The sequence below is a fragment of the Patella vulgata genome, chromosome 1 (assembly GCF_932274485.2).
Source record: "Patella vulgata chromosome 1, xgPatVulg1.2, whole genome shotgun sequence".
NCBI lineage: Eukaryota > Metazoa > Mollusca > Gastropoda > Patellidae > Patella > Patella vulgata.
This window is the reverse complement of record NC_065879.2, coordinates 60,464,660-60,483,594: the sequence shown is the minus strand read 5'-3', so window position 1 is coordinate 60,483,594 and position 18,935 is coordinate 60,464,660. Positions and strand designations below refer to the sequence as shown.

General features: G+C 34.7%; 1 protein-coding gene across 2 annotated transcripts in view; it reads right to left on the bottom strand.

Annotated features, from left to right (window-relative positions):
• LOC126831101 (uncharacterized protein PF3D7_1120000) overlaps positions 1–10,767 on the bottom strand; it is a 108,691-nt gene extending 97,924 nt beyond the window's left edge. For both annotated transcript variants that reach the window (XM_050561746.2, XM_050561729.2), the window contains exon 1: positions 10,321–10,767. In XM_050561746.2, coding sequence (XP_050417703.1) covers positions 10,321–10,389 — 69 coding nt within the window. In that variant the 5' untranslated portion in view covers positions 10,390–10,767. The remainder of the gene's footprint in view (positions 1–10,320) is intronic.
• Between the last annotated feature and the right edge of the window lie 8,168 nt (positions 10,768–18,935).

The window sequence follows — 18,935 nt, the reverse complement described above, 5'->3', positions numbered from 1 at the left end:
GTAGCAGTTGCCATTTGTATTTTTATAATGACTAATGGCTATGTTGAGACATGATCTGACCTAGTGCTCTACATGTGCACACACTTCATATCTCTTTCACATTTCACACCATGTTATTTTGATGAAGTTACAAATATGTACTCTCAAATGTCTCAATTTCTATATATATAAGTTCATATATGAATCAGTTAAACAAATTCTAATAACCCATTCTAATAATACACAATTTAGGCATTAAATCAGGTTACATTTGATAATCGATCTCCAGATTTGAGTACTGGCTGAATTCTTTAAATTTATTACAAATGACCTTACTTTATTTTGGGATGTATTTTCCCGATTTTCGACTGATAAACATAATGATTACTAAAGTTAATATTTCTGAATGATACTAATAGTAAGTGTAGGAGGACCGTAAGGCCTACTATATGCAAAACAAAACCGATAAGACAAACCTGCGAATAAGACAAACTATATAGACATGCAAAACATAAACAACAAATATCAAATCAAGGTAATAGATCCGGGGTCAGCAGTAAGCATCCACTGCCCTAAACAAAACTCAATTCAATGAAATGGTTTACAGCTAGATCAAGGGGCCTATTTTAACGTGCCTACAGGCACGGACGTGCCTCTGGATAAAAACTCTGTGCTTTGAAAATCTGAAATCCGTGCTTTGAAAAAATGTTATGTAACTTTGTGAATCAGAGAAAATTGTATGGGGAAACTGAGCTATCATTATGATCATCGACCACTCTCGTTTTCTGTTTCAAAAGTTTTTTTTATTGTTGACGTATTCTCACCACCACCTTGTGGCAGAACATCATCAGGTGCAGGTGACAGTGAAAGTTTTTTTTTCCTTTGTTTAGGCTTCGATGGTTTAGCTGCATGTATGTTCATACATACGCACCCAAAATGTATTATTACCCAGTGGATTACCCAAATTGCAACATACCTGATCTAGCCATTAAAAATCACTTTCATTAAAGCGAAAATCCCATATACATGTATATTTGAATGAATAAAACTGGTTAATTTGGGATGAAATAGTCTTGCAAATCATTAACCTAGTTTCTTGCCAATACAAATATATCTGTTATATTTTTTTGAAGAAACAGAGACAAAATCATATGTAGCAGGAGAATCGCATGATCTACTCCAGGTCGGGGTTGCACATAAACCAATTAACAACACAACAGTTTATTCCAGTATAAAATACACACTATACACAACACTGATACAAAACGATTATTTGCAAAAGTGAATTATTAAATGAGGTATATATTCTACTAATTACTAATAGATCATAAATCAAGTTATAATATAAGTACTATATTATGTTTTAAAATATAAAGACTGTCTATTTACATTTTATCCGTAAAAACAAAGATATAAATACAGATATCAAACATACCCTAAGACATGTGTTTTTCAGGCAAATAAAGATGACTATATAGTTGTAAACTTTATAGAAAACACAATTAGGAACACTATAAAACAATTAGACATAACATATTTAATCAATATTTACTTATGAAATATAAAGTTATCTAGTTTCTGTATATATTAACTTGCTAATAATTAATTTACTAGTTTAGAATTATTTTTATATAGTTTAAAATGTCTAGTCCAGTCAAACAAATATTAAACCTACCTTGAAATAAATGATTAATTGTGCTGTAATTAAAGATACATTATGGGAGATTCGATAAAAGAGTTAAGTTTTTAGTAACTAAGATCAACAAAGCAGGTTTCAAAGATACTAAAATCTACTCACTATCTTAAAATAGCATCTTTAAACTATAAACTAAAGTAATTATAACCACTGGAAATAAAAGACTAGCTGGATACACAGGACAATGGAAACTGACTAAAATATTTAAAGAGAATTAACACCCTACTAAAATATTTAAAGAGAATTAACACCCTACTACACATACATTATTGATTATGTAAGTATGTAACACCTTGACAGATGTGCTTTAAGCCAAAGATGAACAAAAGGTAAATCAATGTTGAGTCTCAGGCAGGACTCTCATATACATTTCACTTACATTTTGTGATTGAGTAGATGGATGTGACTTACATTTAAGTTTCCATAAATATGTAATCAACTAAAATAATCAATCTCTTCAATCCTTTTTAATTTTTAAAAACAATTTTCTCCAGGAAAGAAATGAATCTTTTGAAGTTTTAAGATATATCAGAAAACAGGCGCCAAAAAACATATTGCGTTTTTTAATCAAATCTTGAACAAACCCTACAGCATGTCAAAATTTAAAGTCAATATGATCAATATAATATTACATATGGGTGGGTAATATCTGCATAAGATATTTAAAAAAAAACCTGTCAAAATGGTTAACGAGAGCCCTGCAGGTCTGAGGGTAGTTGCTCAAATAGTATATCTTGAAGTAAACAGCCTTCAGGTATAAAAAAAAAATCACTGCAATGTATCCTTTAAAGGATATTTAACATCTGTTTCTGTATTCTAATAACAATAGATAGATAATGATGATCAACACAGCAAGATTTTGTGCATCAACATTATCTGTTAATCATATTCCTACTCTTTCCAAATTTTTTTTCTAGTTCTGGTTGTGCCAGTTACCTAACAAACTGCAATCTATAATTCAATGGGAAGGAGGGGTCTAGAAATCTTTGTAAGTAGATTCTAGTAACTGTCATTGTCTTCAATCTTTTGTTAGAATATTGAAATAGATTGGACTATCTACTTTAAGGTATATTTACACAACAGATCATGAGATAAATATTCATATAAAATGACTCATCTATTCAGAATATAGGCCTATATCAATACAGTGGTTACATTTTTTTTTGACTGTGTAATAACAGGATGGGCCGATAGAAATACAAAAGTGTATAATATATGGCTTGAACTATAAATTTCATATACCTGTATAGGGTGGGTTAATGCTTCTTTTTTCCCTTTTTCTTAAAACCTGATTCTAAAAATTACAATATATTTGTCAGAGGTGGCTTCTTGCAAATTCTATATCAATATTTGATTGTAAAAACCCTGCTGATTCCCAGTTCTAATTGTTATGATCTCGTTAACAAGAGGAAAATAAAAGCTATAGGTTAAAGTGCCTTGTACATATGTTTATGTAAACTTATAATAAATTTTGTTTGTTCAGAGATTTCAGTATCCAAATATAAATGAAAAATGATTTAATGTATGTACTTTCAATCCTAATGTCACATGAGTGTCTAAACAAGCTTCCTACATGTACTTCAGTCCATTCAATCTGATAGTAAATTCACCGTTATTGTGTATAGTGAGGCTCTCCTTCCACTAATATTTCCCAGTTTTGACTGACAGGCAGTGAAATTGCCCGACTGGAGAACTTTACTTTTTAGTCAATATGCCATAAAATGACAATCTCAAAGAATTTAACCTTAAAACACACGAAGTGCAGCTAAATTTAAAGTGTATGTGTGTAAAAACACTTAAAATTATATTCTAAAAAATGGGATAATGTTACAAATTGTCATATTCTTTGGGAAAAATAGCTTGCTAATCTGAAGTAAGTAAAAAAACACCAAAGACTGACAAAATTTTGAAGTGGATGCCTTGGTGTATAGTAAAATCATTTGGTGTTGATGATCACTGAAACCCTCCCTTTAATATTACCTGGCTTGTATACATGTATTTCACCTTAATTAGCTGTTTGTCATATATGATAAATCACTTCAATTATATCATACCAAGCTAATCACATAATTAATTGTCTCGTTATAAAACGGTTAAAATTTAAATACTTAAAGACCTGCATAAAACAACTCAGGCATTTTTGAAGGACTTACACAACATCTACCACTAATTGTAAGCGATAAGTTTATTTTTACCCACTCCATGAATAAGGTCCAAACACAAACAAACTCTTATTAATCTAATTGATAATCTTTGATTCCCTATGACAAATTTTTCTGTATGAATTGTTATTTCTATCAAATATCACATCAAGGCAAAAGTATTAATCATATTAATGGTACTGTAATCAAAGTTAGTAAATTTATAGATTGTTTCAGAAGGTTAAAGTATCGTTTTTAAAGCAGAATGTCACTATAGATACAAGATACAAAGCATTTATATCACCGTTATTCAACTACAGTGATGTAATCTGGAATAACTGTACTAAAAACGAAAGTACTGTACTTGAAAACTTACATCTTGATGCTCCTAGAACAATCACTGATTTGGTGAGAGGTACATCTCACAATCTATCGTATAAAGAATCTGGGTTCACTTTGCTTGAAATTAGACCATATCGCCATAAACTAACTCTATTTTACAAAATAGTGAACAAAACAACTCCAGGTTACTTGTCTATCCTAGTTCCTTCCAAATCCTTGGATATAAACCCTTGCGAAACGTGAAATTCAATACTGTAAAGGAATATTCCTGCTAATACTTCATTTTATAAAGATAGGTTGCCCTGCAACGAAACATATGCCCACAGCAGTTAAATCGTCCGGGCAGTCAACAAGTGTTGTTGCATATTTTTACTTTTTTCGGTAATGAAACATTTATAATGCACTAAAATCTGATTAAGAGTAATAACTCATGAAGTAATTATCAGAAAACCATTAGAATTTGTTTGGTTTTTATAAAGTTCTGCCCCATGCTAATGTTTAGTATACAAAACTTTTAGTATCATGGATTTAGCTGTTCAAGTCATAAAAATTCATTGAAAATCAATATACTTGTTCGTCTCAAAATCTTAAACTCTGTGTATCAAACTGAAGTTAATCGGATGATAACTTTAGCCTCCAGAGCATCACAAGATTTCTCAAAGTGATCAAGGGCCATAACTTTGGCAGTAATTATCAGAAATCGTTGAAAATCACTAGGATTCTTCGTCTCATGACCTCAAACACTGTGTATAAATTTAAAGTCAATCGGATATTAACTTTAGCCTCTAGAGCATCCACAAGATTTTTTGAAGTGATCAAGGGCCATAACTCTGGCAATAATTATCGTAAATCGCTGAAAAACAATAGGATTCTTCATTTCATGATCTTAAACACTGTGTATAAATTTAAAGTCAATTGAATATTAACTTTAGCCTCTAAAGCGTCCACAAGATATTTTGAAGTGATCAAGGGCCATAACTCTGGCAGAAATTATCGGAAATTGTGCACACCGGACGGATGGATGGACGGACAGGGGCGACGACAATATACGACCAAAGTCCGTAATAAAGGACTGGAATAATTTACCGGAACATATAAAAGCATGTCCTACTATAAAAATCTTTACAGGAAAGTTAACTTATGATGATATTTTATTACCTAAATATTTTTATACTGGAAAGCATTCTTCTCAAATAATCCATACTAAATTGCGTCACAGTAAAAGCAACTACCATAAATTTGCCATGCACTTCAAGATACATTATGGGAGATTCGTTAACGAGTTCGCAGTTCTCACTATAATAGTTAACAACTAGATAATGTAAAGGCAATTTACTGAAAATTTCATTCAAATTGATCCACTACGAACAAAGAACTAAGCAGGGGCGGATCCAGAGGTAGGGTTTGGGGGGGGTCGACCCCCCCCCCCCCCCCCCCCGCTCAGCTACATAAAATTTTTTGTAAATCAACACTTTTTATGAGAAAGGTTTCTCGGCCGTGTGCTTTATCCTTTATCGTCAGATTTGGGACAGGATGGGCACTCAAAGCACGAGATAATGATATAGACATTATGTGATATCACAATTAATGCTTTGCATCCATGAAATTGAATGACAATGTCATTGTATTAATTCATAATAAAAATTGACGTCAAACGAGGTTTTGAATTTCTCTGTTTAAAAAGGTCAATGTGTATGTATATACGCCAAAATGACGATAGAGACCATGCGGGAGGGGGGGGGCGGAGATACATTGTCTCAGGAACATGCCCCCCCCCTGCAAAAATTCCTGGATCCGCCCCTGCTAAGCGATTGAAATTTCTGTCTAGCCTCAATCATCATTACTAAAGCCAATACGATAAACAGCATAGTCTCGATTATCAATTTAATAGTTAAATCGTGAAGGAAAGTTATGCAGTAAATCGGCTCATAATTCACTAAAGATCACAGGCCAGAGATGCCATCTAGAGTTGATTATGGTCTGGATAGGTTAATTAATGTCTAATTAATAATTTAGATAACATTTCAGGCCTAAAGAAAGACCTGCAATAGACAGATTTAGCTCTTGCATAATGTGTGTTTAACGGACAATCCAACTTGTTCCTGTGGTCACTGTATAGAGGATATGGAACACTATTTGTTACACTGTCCAGATTTCAAACTATAAATACATTACCAAATATTTCTATTAATTTACAAACTCTAACCAACAGTGATAGTAATAATACATTGCAAATGAACACGCACATTATTAATACAGTCCACAAATTTATACATTTATCTAAAAGACTACAATAACCATTCCGATATACTAGTTGAATCATTTATTTTCTAGGTTCCTATGCATCTGACAACTTCAAACTATCATACGAAACAACCATATTATTATGGTAATGCATTGAAAGTGACACAAACTATTAAATTACTTACATGCACGATTAATAGCAAACGTAAAATATTGCACTACTGAATGTATTTTGTATATGAAGTGTACATATTGTAACTGTATTTTTGTAGTATATTTATTAATATACATGTAAGCCTTTGGCTTGTTTTTGAATCTTTTCCTTTTATAATGTATGTATCTTTAAAAATCAATCTTATTTGAATAAATATTCTTTAAATCAAGGTAAGAGTAAATTTTCAAGCAAAGGGCAGGGCATGACAAAAGCTGTTTTAACTGTATGACATTGAAAAATAAATTGAAAGTCAAGTAATTAGATAAAATTCATAAGCAATCCAAATAGTTTGTCTATCCATCTGGGAAATTATTCAGCATGCCTGTAGAGAGATGGGGTTTAATGTCCATTTGACACAAAATAGGTCATTTTGGGAATAACATATGGTTCAATTTTTTTTTCAATAATTCACTTCCGCGTACACATAGGGGTCTTTAGCAGTGGAAGGAAACCGTAGGACCCAGAGAAAACACAAGAGGTTGGACAAGCGACCCTATTCCTTGTCACGTACAACCGGGAAATGAAACCACGCCAATTGACTCAATGACAGACCTTACGATACGACACGAATGCACTAACCATTCGACCATCCGACCCCGCCCCCCCCCCCCCCAGCATGGCTGTAAAACAATATAATATTTTTCTATAAAGTAAACAAAACATGAAAAGATATTCTATATTATGTAATCATAACGTTCTATGACAATGTGTTTCGTTTTTTATAGCTCAAAATTTCATTTTACTTGTCTTCACTACACTAGGATCTGGAAGAGTTGTTATATTACCAGCGTTTTGGTTGAAGTGAGGGAATAGCCAATGAAACGGTCTGTTACGGCGACTTCTTGGCATGCCGCGCACGGAACTGTGGGTAAACCACTAGAAACATCAACGCTGATTGATTAATCAATGTTTGACGTCATAGGATCTGACACGACATTCCAGTACAACTTGTCAGATCTTCATGTAGTGTAGGCCATTGAAAGTATAAAAAAAAAAAAAAAACGAAATATACATGTAATCTGTATTTTAATCAGATTAGCAAATTTAAGGAATATAAACTAGAAGGAATATAATCAGAACACCACAGACCACAGTCATAATAGTAGTTTCAAAACCCTAATTAAGAAGGCCATCTGTTTTAATATTAAAATATTAATACTCTATAGAGTCATATAACTTTGCAGGTTTACATGTGTCTAAATCTTCTATCACAAAATATAAGTTTTAAGAGGGTCATCTGACAAATTTGTGAGAATTTGGTCAACTTGATACATGGAAACTAATGTAAATATATATTTTCTTGTTGGGCAGTTGGATGGCATTGTCTATTACATGTAACTGTAGCCAGGTCTATAATATCTCAACTTTCTAAAAGAGAGAAGTGAAATGTTTAGGGTGATACGCAATGTCTTAGGCTTAGTAGGGAGGAGAATTTTGCCCAGACATGGCTGTGGTTCATTTTTTCTTAAAGTCTGTATATTGGGCTGTATATAAATCTGTTTCAATGGCATAGAGCATTTGAACTGTATATATATATATACACAATTAGAATACAATTAAAGTAAAACAGTAATTGTATTCCATAGAATTGTGTTTTGAGTAGAAATTTGGGAACACCTGTGTATATATAAAAGTCGCACCCTTATAATCATTAACATACCAGGTTTTTATACAAATGGGATTTATCACCTACATGTACATGTACACTGAATATAGTGTTACATGTACATATAAGTTGTTTCAATAGTCTGCCATTATTGATTAGCACTGTGAAGCCAGAAGTAAATAAAGCATGAAAAATCTGTCTGTATTAAATTCTAACTCAGGTTTGGGGGGGGGGGGGGCGAATCAATGCTAGAATAGAAGGGAAAAGTTATTGGAAGCTGAGTCTGAAATGAAATGAAATGCGGTTTAACGTTCTACTGTTCTGCTCCGGACTGGGCTAATGAAGACGGGCATACACCATACAGTGTGCTATGAGGGAAATTTTGCCCGGACAGCAGCACTACGGCCTACACTTATATCGAATTCCAACTGTCAAGGGATCTTTTATGTACACCAGAGTCTGAAACGTTGAGACATACTTTTATGATGCATGAACGAAATGTCAAGTAGTAATTCTGTGTACATGTTGGCATGCTCATAATAAAACTCTTAAAAATAGAATGATGAAAATGAGTCGCAAACGCCACTGTCCAGGCAAAATTTCCCTGATGGTACACTGCATGGCATATGCCTGTCTTCATTAACAGGGTTGGTGCTAAACAGTATGAGGTTAAACCCCATTTTATAGATGATATTATGCATATTGTCTGACGACTACCACATATATACTGTATTTATAATATGATATACATGTAAGGGGGGGTGTTTGTACATGACATGGAGTCGGGTCGTCTGTTCAATCTCGTGGGTTTTTTCCGTTTTTTTCCCACTGCTAAAGACCCCTATGCGCAATCGAATTATTATATTTAATTGAACCGTATGTTACTCCAGAAATGACCAGTGTCCAGTGGACATTAATATCTCTCTCTTCTCTCTAGTAGATTATATTGTCTGAAGACTACCATGGTATATATAATGTATATTATAATCAGCAATATGATATATGATATATTATTTATATCATAAACAGTAGCATGAATAATATACATTTATCTTATATTCCAGTCTTTAAACCGGTATGTCCTTATTAGAGTCCATATATTGTATAGGTTATGTAACTGATATTATATTTCCCTGACTTTTTATTACATTGATTTCATGGACTGACAAACAATACAGAATTAAAGCCCCAACATATGTCCAGTGCCACACTATTTTGCACCTTGCAATTTTTTATTTAGTCCCCCCCCCCCCCTCGGAAATTGTTGCTTTATAGAAATACTGAAGATGTTAAAAAAGCTAAATCCCTATTCCCTGGCACCTAGAAATGGACACAAATGGATCGCAACACCCCGCTCCCCCAATTTTTCCTTTATAGAAATAATGATATAAAATTCATTAAAAATTGCAAGAATATGTAAAATATGAATATTTGATTATTTTTCTCTGATAGAAAAACTGTATAAAATTGTGACCCTCTGAGTCCTTGGCGGTAGCCTATAATCTATAATTGGCCTAATGATAGCCCCAGCTCTGTCCAAGATGCCAAAATAAAAGTTAACCCTTTAGTACCACTCGAAAGTGCCCTAAATTTTGGACTTTCGAAATATGTGAACAATCTATTTTTCATGATCATTTTAAGATGACTATATCAAATTACGATTATAATTTTAAAATGACAATTTAGCATAAAGAGCAGTATATTATCAATTAATATCCATATAAATTATTGTGATATGAATTAAATTATAGTGGATTTGGTTACAACTACCAAACTTGCTTGGAAATCATATTTTGATGGGCATTTTGCACCAATAAAGCATTACAATTGTAAATTAAAAATGACAGTTTGGAATAAAGAATGGCCTGTTATCGAATATCAATATAAATCATTGTCTTATAATTTGAAAATGACTAAACTAATATATAAAATATATATAACTGAACAATCAACCACTACAAAGGCAAAAAGAGTAACCAGTTCAATCTATTTGTGTTTTCAACAATTTTCATGCAAGAAGAAGCCATAAAAATTCAAATATTGAAATGATAAACTAAAATTTGAAATGAAACAAGAAAGGTTTGATATCAGAACTTACACTGATTATATGAGCTGCATTTCCATTTTCATCTGTTTTATCCACACTAGATCCTGCTGACGTATCCATGGTACTTATTGTAAATTCCACCCCGAACTAAATAATGATATATCCTTATCACAAACACGACACGTACACTAGTTACAAAAACATTAATCCACTGGCCGTTATCATCATCCTGACCATTTCGTAGTCGCTACCATTTAGAGAAAGGAATCCTTCTTCAAATTGTAATCTTGTAATCACAGAAAACAACAAACTCGACCCTACTGTTGATAAATTTACAACCAGGATGTCAATAACCGTCCTATGTCATTCCGTTATTTGTATTAGTGTCAAGCAGCCCACGTTAAACGAGCGCGTAGTGTCTTAAACACTGTCAGTATGAACTTACTGAGCCATTACATTACATTGCCGTAACCTTCAATTGGCCCAATCTCTCTTAGTCTGTATTCACAGACCCAACACCTCTTTCTCCATCCAACCATAACATTACAAATACCACGTGGTCAGCTTACGTCATATTACTTTTTTATAAATAAATAAATAAACCAGAAAAGGTTTGGTGTTTGATATCTCAACACAATACTACGGTCTTTTTCAGACTGGCATGTGGTAATATTTCAATGGTGTCTGTAATTTTTCCAAGACGATGGCCTTTCCGTCTTCTTTTCACCGAATATAGACTTAAAATTAGGGCCTGACAAGGGACAACCTATAGATGTTCGGATGGGCCGCAAAACCGAGGTCCCGTAGTGTATGTAACCGGGTCTAATTCAAGCAAAAGACGAGACTGTTTAAATCTTTATTAAAAACCCTGTAAAAATATACATACATAGAATTAACATCACCAACATTTAATTTATAATACATATTATACACTTTAAAACACATCAAACATTACACTGTATTATAATTATACTATATATTTAATTCTATACTCATATCTTTACAGTAATAATTTCTATAATATTAGATAATACCTATATAAAATAACATACCCTAGAAGGGGTTTTAAAGATCTTTGTGTTGAAACAACACAACCATGTAACACTCCAGCAGCTAGAAGGTATCCTTAATTTGATCAATGAAGACTTGACCAAAAGAATCTTCAGTAACTGGAACAACTTATAAAACTTTGAGCGCCAAATACAAGTTTAAGATTTGAAGATAATCTTATACATCTGACACATTCAAATTCCTAAGTTAGACTGATTTTAATTGTTAGCCCTGTAACCCAGGAAGTTGGGTTTGTTAGGAAAAGTATCCAAGGAGATGATGAGGTGATAGTCACTGATGTTGTTACAAAGACCAGTCCAGAAGCTGAACATCCAGTGACTATGAATATAAGGGTTCAAAGATCAGATGAAAGTGAAAGTTTGTTATTGTTTATTAAGCTGCTGTCAGTGAAGTGCAGTATAGACTAAAACCTATTATATAATTAAAACACCAAAATTCCACACTATCACATTCTCCCCTCCTAAAAGTAATGTCGTCCCGACAATTAAAACAACTAAAACCAAAATATCAAACTAGATTAAAACTCGCATATTCAAAACTAAAACCCACATATTGTCCTTATAACTTCGCACACGATTCTTCTTCGTTCAGGTGGTAAATTAACGAAATCATCCGAAGTCAGGTACACAAACAGGTTTTCTGGACTCATGACCACGGAAGGCGCAATGTTCATGATGTAGTCCCCACCTTGGTATTTCTGTGGTAGTTGCCTGTTCCTTGTTGATCTTCGTGGAGGTTCTGGGGAGTCATCTTCTGAACTAGGCGAATGATCGGACTGGAGTTCCACGTCACTTCCATGAGTTTCTTCCACATCCTCACTCACCCCATGTTGTCTCGTGGGGCTAGCTGGCGGCGAATGAAGTCTTCCCCGATCCACAATCACAACATCATCCTCATCTTCGCTCGACTCTACCTCCGGCTCCTGAATGACAGCCGTCTTCCTCCTTGGTTTAGGTACTGGTGCAGCACAGTCAGGTAAATTGAAAGCAATGGAACCAATTGGAAGAAGGTTATTCCGATGAAGCATCCGAATTCTTCCAACACCATCTTCTCGTTTCACCTCATAGACTGGTATATCGGGATTGGGTTGTTGTATCACCGTGTAAACCTGTTCTTCAAATTTATCCGCGATCTTGTGGCGTCCATCTTTAAAAACTAACTTCTTTACTAGTACTCTATCATTTTCTTCTAATACTGACTCTGTGGCTCTGCTATTATAGTTCTTCTTTTGTTGTTGCTGAGATCTTCCGATGGTTTCCGAAGCTAATTGATAGGAATATTCTAATCTCTTCTTCAGGTCTTGCATGTAGGTTCTGTACGATGTTATTTCAGATTCGTTGACGATGCCAAGTAAAACATCCACAGCAGGAAGTGGCTTCCTCCCAAACATAAGGCGAAATGGTGAAAAATGGGTGCTGTCATGCTCTGTGCAGTTGTAGGCATGTACCAGGGAAGGCAGATATTGTTTCCGGTTTAATTTCTGTTCTACTTCCAAAGTTCCCAGCATGTTTAATAACGTCCGGTTGAAACGTTCACACATTCCATTTCCACTTGGGTGATATGGCGTAGTTCTGGTCTTGCGCATACCTGTTAATTTGCAGAGTTCTTGAATGATGCGGCACTCAAAACTTCCACCTCGATCACTGTGTATCCTTTTTGGAAAACCATAATGGACGATGAAATTGTCGAAAAGGATCCTTGCTGTTGTTTTGGCATCTCGGCTTCTGGTTGCAATTGCCTGAGCATACCTGGTAAAATGATCGGTGATGACTAAAATGTTCGAATATTTCCCTTTACACTCCTCTAAACACAAATAATCCATACAAAGAATCTCCATAGGCTGTGATGATGTTATATTCACTAGAGGTACTCGAGAATTGGTGGAGGACTTGCGCATGCGGCATCTCTTGCAAGACTTCAAATATTCATCGACATCTGTAGACATCCGTGGCCTACACCATCATGGCAACCTTTATGTTGGTATGACTAGCTGGTGAATATCTCCATCATTGCCGGTAGATTTTCTATAGAGCACATCGTTCTTGAGAATAAGCTTGTTGAATTCCTTTAGGTAAACACTTTCATCCCTTGAAGATGGGGGTAAAGTTGGTTTACTCTGTCTGGTCACTGCTGTGTAGATGGGACCAATAACGGAATCACTCTTTTGTTTCCTAGACCAATCCACAAAACTGCCTGAAGATGACAAATCCTGTATAGATGAATCAGGAACTACTTGAGTTGCTAAACATTCAACAAAACCTCGGTCGTCCAATAATGATGATGGTAAAGCTTTGATAATCTCAGATGATATACTGTTAATTTCTTCTTGATGATCTAGTGTAAGCCTGGATAAGCAATCGGCGTCGATGTTCTGACGTCCAGGTCGATATTTGATGCTAAAGGTGTAGTTCTCCAAGGCAGCCAACCATCTGTGTCCAGTAGCGTCTAATTTCGCAGAGGTGAGAACATATGTTAGTGGGTTGTTGTCAGTAAAAACAGTACAGGTGTTTCCCAATAAATAATGATGAAACTTGTCAGCCATAGCCAAATTCAGTGCCAAAAATTCCAATTTATGAGCTGGATAGTTCTTCTCAGACCGTGCTAAACTCCTACTAGCGTAAGCTATAACCCGATCTTTACCGTCTTGATGTTGATACAGTATGGCTCCCAAGCCAACACCACTGGCGTCTACATGAAGAATGTATGGCTTGGTGCTATCTGGATAAGCAAGAACTCGAGTGGTTATCAAGGCCTGTTTCAGATGTTCAAATGCTTGCTCTTGTTCTGTCTTCCACTTCCAGACGTTTGGCTGTTCTGTTTTACCTTTTCTCCCCCTGGTTTTTGAAGTAGTGGTTCCTATCAATAGTTCGTTCAGTGGTTGTGCGATCTTTGAAAAGTTCTTAATAAATCGCCGATAGTAACCTGCAAATCCCAAAAAACTTCTCAACTCATCAATGTTGGTAGGTGTCTTCCAATCTTTAACTTTATTGATTTTGTCAGGATCAGTATGAACTCCATCAGATGAAACGACATGTCCCAAATATTTCACCTTGGTCTGAAAGAATTTGCATTTCTTGGGTGCCAGCTTTAATCCCCACTCTTCAAACCGTTGAAAAACTAACTGTAATCGTTCTAAATGTTGTTCATAGGAGTCAGAAAAAATGATGACATCGTCTAAGTAGATCATACATATCTTTAGGTGAAGATCACCAAGACACTCCTCCATAAGTCGTTGGTAAGTTGGAAGTGCGTTTGTCAATCCGAAGGGCATCCCGTTGAACTGGTAAAAGCCAAGAGGACCTACGGTGAACGCTGTCTTACATTTATCAGTTGACTTTAGTTCGACTTGATGGTAACCACTTTTCATGTCCAAAACTGAAAAATACTTCGCACCAACTAAGTTGTCTAAAATTTCATCAATGTGTGGTAAAGCGTAAGCATCTTTGATGGTTCTTCTGTTTAGTTGGCGGAAATCCACACACATACGAAGAGAATTATCTTTCTTGCGACACCAAACGATGTTAGAGGACCAAGGACTATGAGACTTCGTGATGATTCCACTTTTAAGTAAGTCTTGGAGGTGATTTCTTACTTCATCATACATAGCTGGTGGTATTCTACGGTGTTTCTGCTTGAAAGGTATGTTGTTATCTAAATTAATAGCATGTTTCACAAGACTGGTACACCCAACATCAATATCACTACTTGAAAATAAATGTAACCATTTCTTCATGAAATCTGTAGCTGCTTGATGTTCTGCTTGAGTCATGGTGTCATCAGCTAATACAATCTTATCCAAGATGGTCGATTCTTCGTGAACAGTGGATTGAATACTCGCTGAAGTTAAGTGACGCGGGTGGTCAACAATGGTAACTGGTGTCAGTTCACAAACAATAGCACTGGGTTGAATTAACACAGGATATGATGATAAATTCGATACTGTGACAGATAATAAATCCCTGTTACCAGGTAAAAAATTAACAAGAATTGGGGCTATTTCCAATGAAGCTGGTAAATTTGACTGTGATGAAAATTGACACAAAGCTTTACACGACTTAGATGAAATATTACTCTTCACAAAACACGTTAAAACTTTCGACTTGTTACTATGTAACAATACCAACACAGTTATCACATTTATCTTTACTAGCTTTGTGTTGAATCTGCATACACTTAAATATTAGTTTCCATGAATTTTGCTGAATCAAGTTGCAAAAATTAACTCCATGACGTTCCTTTGCTGTATCCATAAAAGGTTGTAGAATATTAGTACCTAAAATAACTGGTATTCTATGATGAAAATCGGTATCCGGAACAATTAAAAATATACAGGTTAATGGCGTATCCGAAATTGATGGTACACACACATCCGCTTGCGTCCATCCTAAATATGGTAACTCATGACCTCCTGCTCCTTCAAGTTTAATTATATCGTTTAACGATTCAAGCACACAAGTATCCTCAAGATGTTGTTTAAAAATGAAAATCCGATCACAGATACCTGCGAACCACTATCAAGTAACGATAAACAAGGTGTTGTATTAATAAAAATATCGGAGGTGTTGCTTTTTCCAATTAATTCACTAGGGCTTGAACCCACATCTAACGCCTGCCCTGTGACGCCGATGTCCTGGAGTTTAAAGGTTTCTTTAAGTTCACCCGACAACCATACTTCACATGACCCTTCTGTCCACACCGATAACATGTTGGTTCATACTCGTCAACAGGAGGGGGGTTGGATGCTGGATGAGTATTAGTTTTCAGACTCTTTATTTCCTCCTGCATACTCTTCATTGTTGTGGCCAAGGATGCAACCAATACTTTTAAATCGTTATCGCTATCGCTGGGTTTTTCTGTTGTTGTCATCTTCAACGAAGCGGTTTTTCGAGGTGTGGGAACAGGTAATTCCAGATCATGTTCAATTTGCCGTACTGCCACAAGAAGTTGGTCATAATCCTGTAAAGCGTCGAATTTATGAGCAGCGCGCAACTTTAAATCTGCTCTCAAACCGTGGTAAAATCTGGTTCTTAACATGGTGTTACAGTCAACGATGTTTATCTCTTTTCTATCACGAGCCTTCTGTAATAGATCTTGTAGACGGCATCCCCATTCAGCAACAGGTTCTTTCCCACCTTGGGAAGTAGAATAAAATTCTGCCAAAATCTCCTGGGTCTCACCAACTACACCAAAAACACTTTGTAGCTTAGCTTGTAACTTAGGAATAGTTACCCCATGGCCTAATCTCATAGCCACCTTAGCTGCTGGACCCTTTAACGATCTGAACACTGCCTGTCGAATTGCTTCAACACCATAATTAGAGTTAAGTAACTCTTCGACTTCAAAAGTCCAGACATCAAATGTCACTTCTGTCTTAGTACAAGTTGTTTCTCCCGAAAAGAACGACAACTTCGGTAGGTTGTGGTGGAGGATCTGATTGTTGTGTTCCACAAAATTCTTTCATCCAACGCATAAGCTCTTCCTTGCTCCTAGCTTTGGGTTTAACTTCCATCTCTTGAAACGCCTTAAGTAAATCGTCAGTTTCCTCCTCAGTAAAACCACCGGTAGCCATATTGATATGATGAATTTATAAGTTGAAAAGTTTCGCGCACAAACCAAAAATAACAAACGCAGGAGTTACAATAACAAGCACACTTCAAGTTGAAATCGCAAATCTATACTATTCACAAAAGGCCGAACAAAACAACTCTTCAACTCACAATTCAATTACAAATCACGGAAGATCCGAGAATATATCACTATGTAATAACACAATCCAATAATCACTATGTAATAACACAATCCAAAATTAAAAATAATCAATCGCAATACTTGAGCGCACGCAATATCTCTACGTAATATCACAAATCACAGTATCAAACAATGCAGTTACGACTCCAAACACCAACGCAACTCAAAACAAGTTGAAATATAACACCAGTATTCAAAATACCCACAATATTTCAAACTAACCACAAAATCTCAACCAAAATCCAAAATACGACAAAGTCAGTACACAATACAATCCAAATTAAAATCAATATAAAACTCAAAATCAAAACTACAAATCCGAAATGGACAATCAAATCAAAATATACAACACCAAACAAACTATGCACCAAAATGCACTAGTTGAAAAATACAAAATATAAACAAAATCCAAGTACAAACTCAAAGAGTCTCGACCAAGGAGTATCACAACACCTAAAACACTAAACTGTCAACGATATGTGCGTTCAACGTGTATGTTAATCTGAAATACGAAAAGCTGAAATATGAAATCTGGAAAGAAAACGGTATGCGTGTAACCTATGTAATAGTAAACAAATCCTAACCCTTAAACACAATTACTCACACAAACATACAAAAAAACAATAATATATGCGGTATGTAATATGTGTAGGGTATGTGTGGATGTAACTAACTATATATACTATGCTAAATAATTCTAAGGGTAATGCTTAAATAATCCTAAGTGTAATGCATAGAGAAGCTTCGAACTAAAGTTGGAATAAAATATAAATTTCCAAAATAAGAAACCTAAAATGGTAAAGTTTCAAATAAACAAGATCTAAGTTTCTCAAGGTAAATAAATTTCAGAATTAAATTGAGTTCCCCCCCCAAAAAAATAATAAAGTTTCTCAAAGTAAATAAATTACAAAATTAAATTGAATTCCAAAAACCTAATAAAGTTTCAAAGTCACAGTTAAAAAATAATAATTACAAAGTTTTGAAAAAAATTAAACTTGCAAAATCTTTTTCCAAAGTTTCCAAAATATCAACTAAGTTTGGAATTAATCAAAGTGAGAATGTAAAAAAATAAAGTTGCAAAATACTAAAGTTAATTTAGGAGACAATATAGAGTTATATTTTCTTTCAAAATCTAAACTGCTGACCCAGTCACAGTGACCTTTGTACATGCAGTGTAGAAACTAGGTCAGGTCAGGTCACACTCAGTAGGTCACTAAGCTATACTATGCACAAGAAAAATCGAAAGTTAAAGTGGCTTTATTCTATTTCGTAAATGTAAAATGTAGCTAATACTATATAGTATAAATGCTATTATTATTCCAAAAGAAATTAGGGATTATGAAATGACAAGGTAAATTACACTAAACTCTGCAATGAGTGAAAAACAATGGATGGGGTGGGGCTTCTGAGATTATATATCTCCGTCAACCTAACGATAACTAAACTGGTAGATTTATAACTTAATCTTAAATGAAAATATCATGTAACATTATAATACACTGTAAATGAAATTAATGTAAAAAATGAAATAGATGTATTCACCCAAAATCCAAGAATATCCCATTAACACTTTAAATCAAGATGAACACTGAATCTGTGTATGTCTCTAATTTCACATATAATTAAACACACTGCATCTGTGTGGATGTCTCTAAAGTTTATATGCACAAATGTGGATACAACTATCTGGATACAATCTGGTAGCTACCATACGCACGCGTAAACATTTACTGGATAGGTTGAGAATCGTTGTACCAAGAAAATACCATAGACCATAGATGAATTTTACTTGTTGTACCATAAAAAACCATTTACGTTGAAGTAATACCATGTATACATTGAAAAAA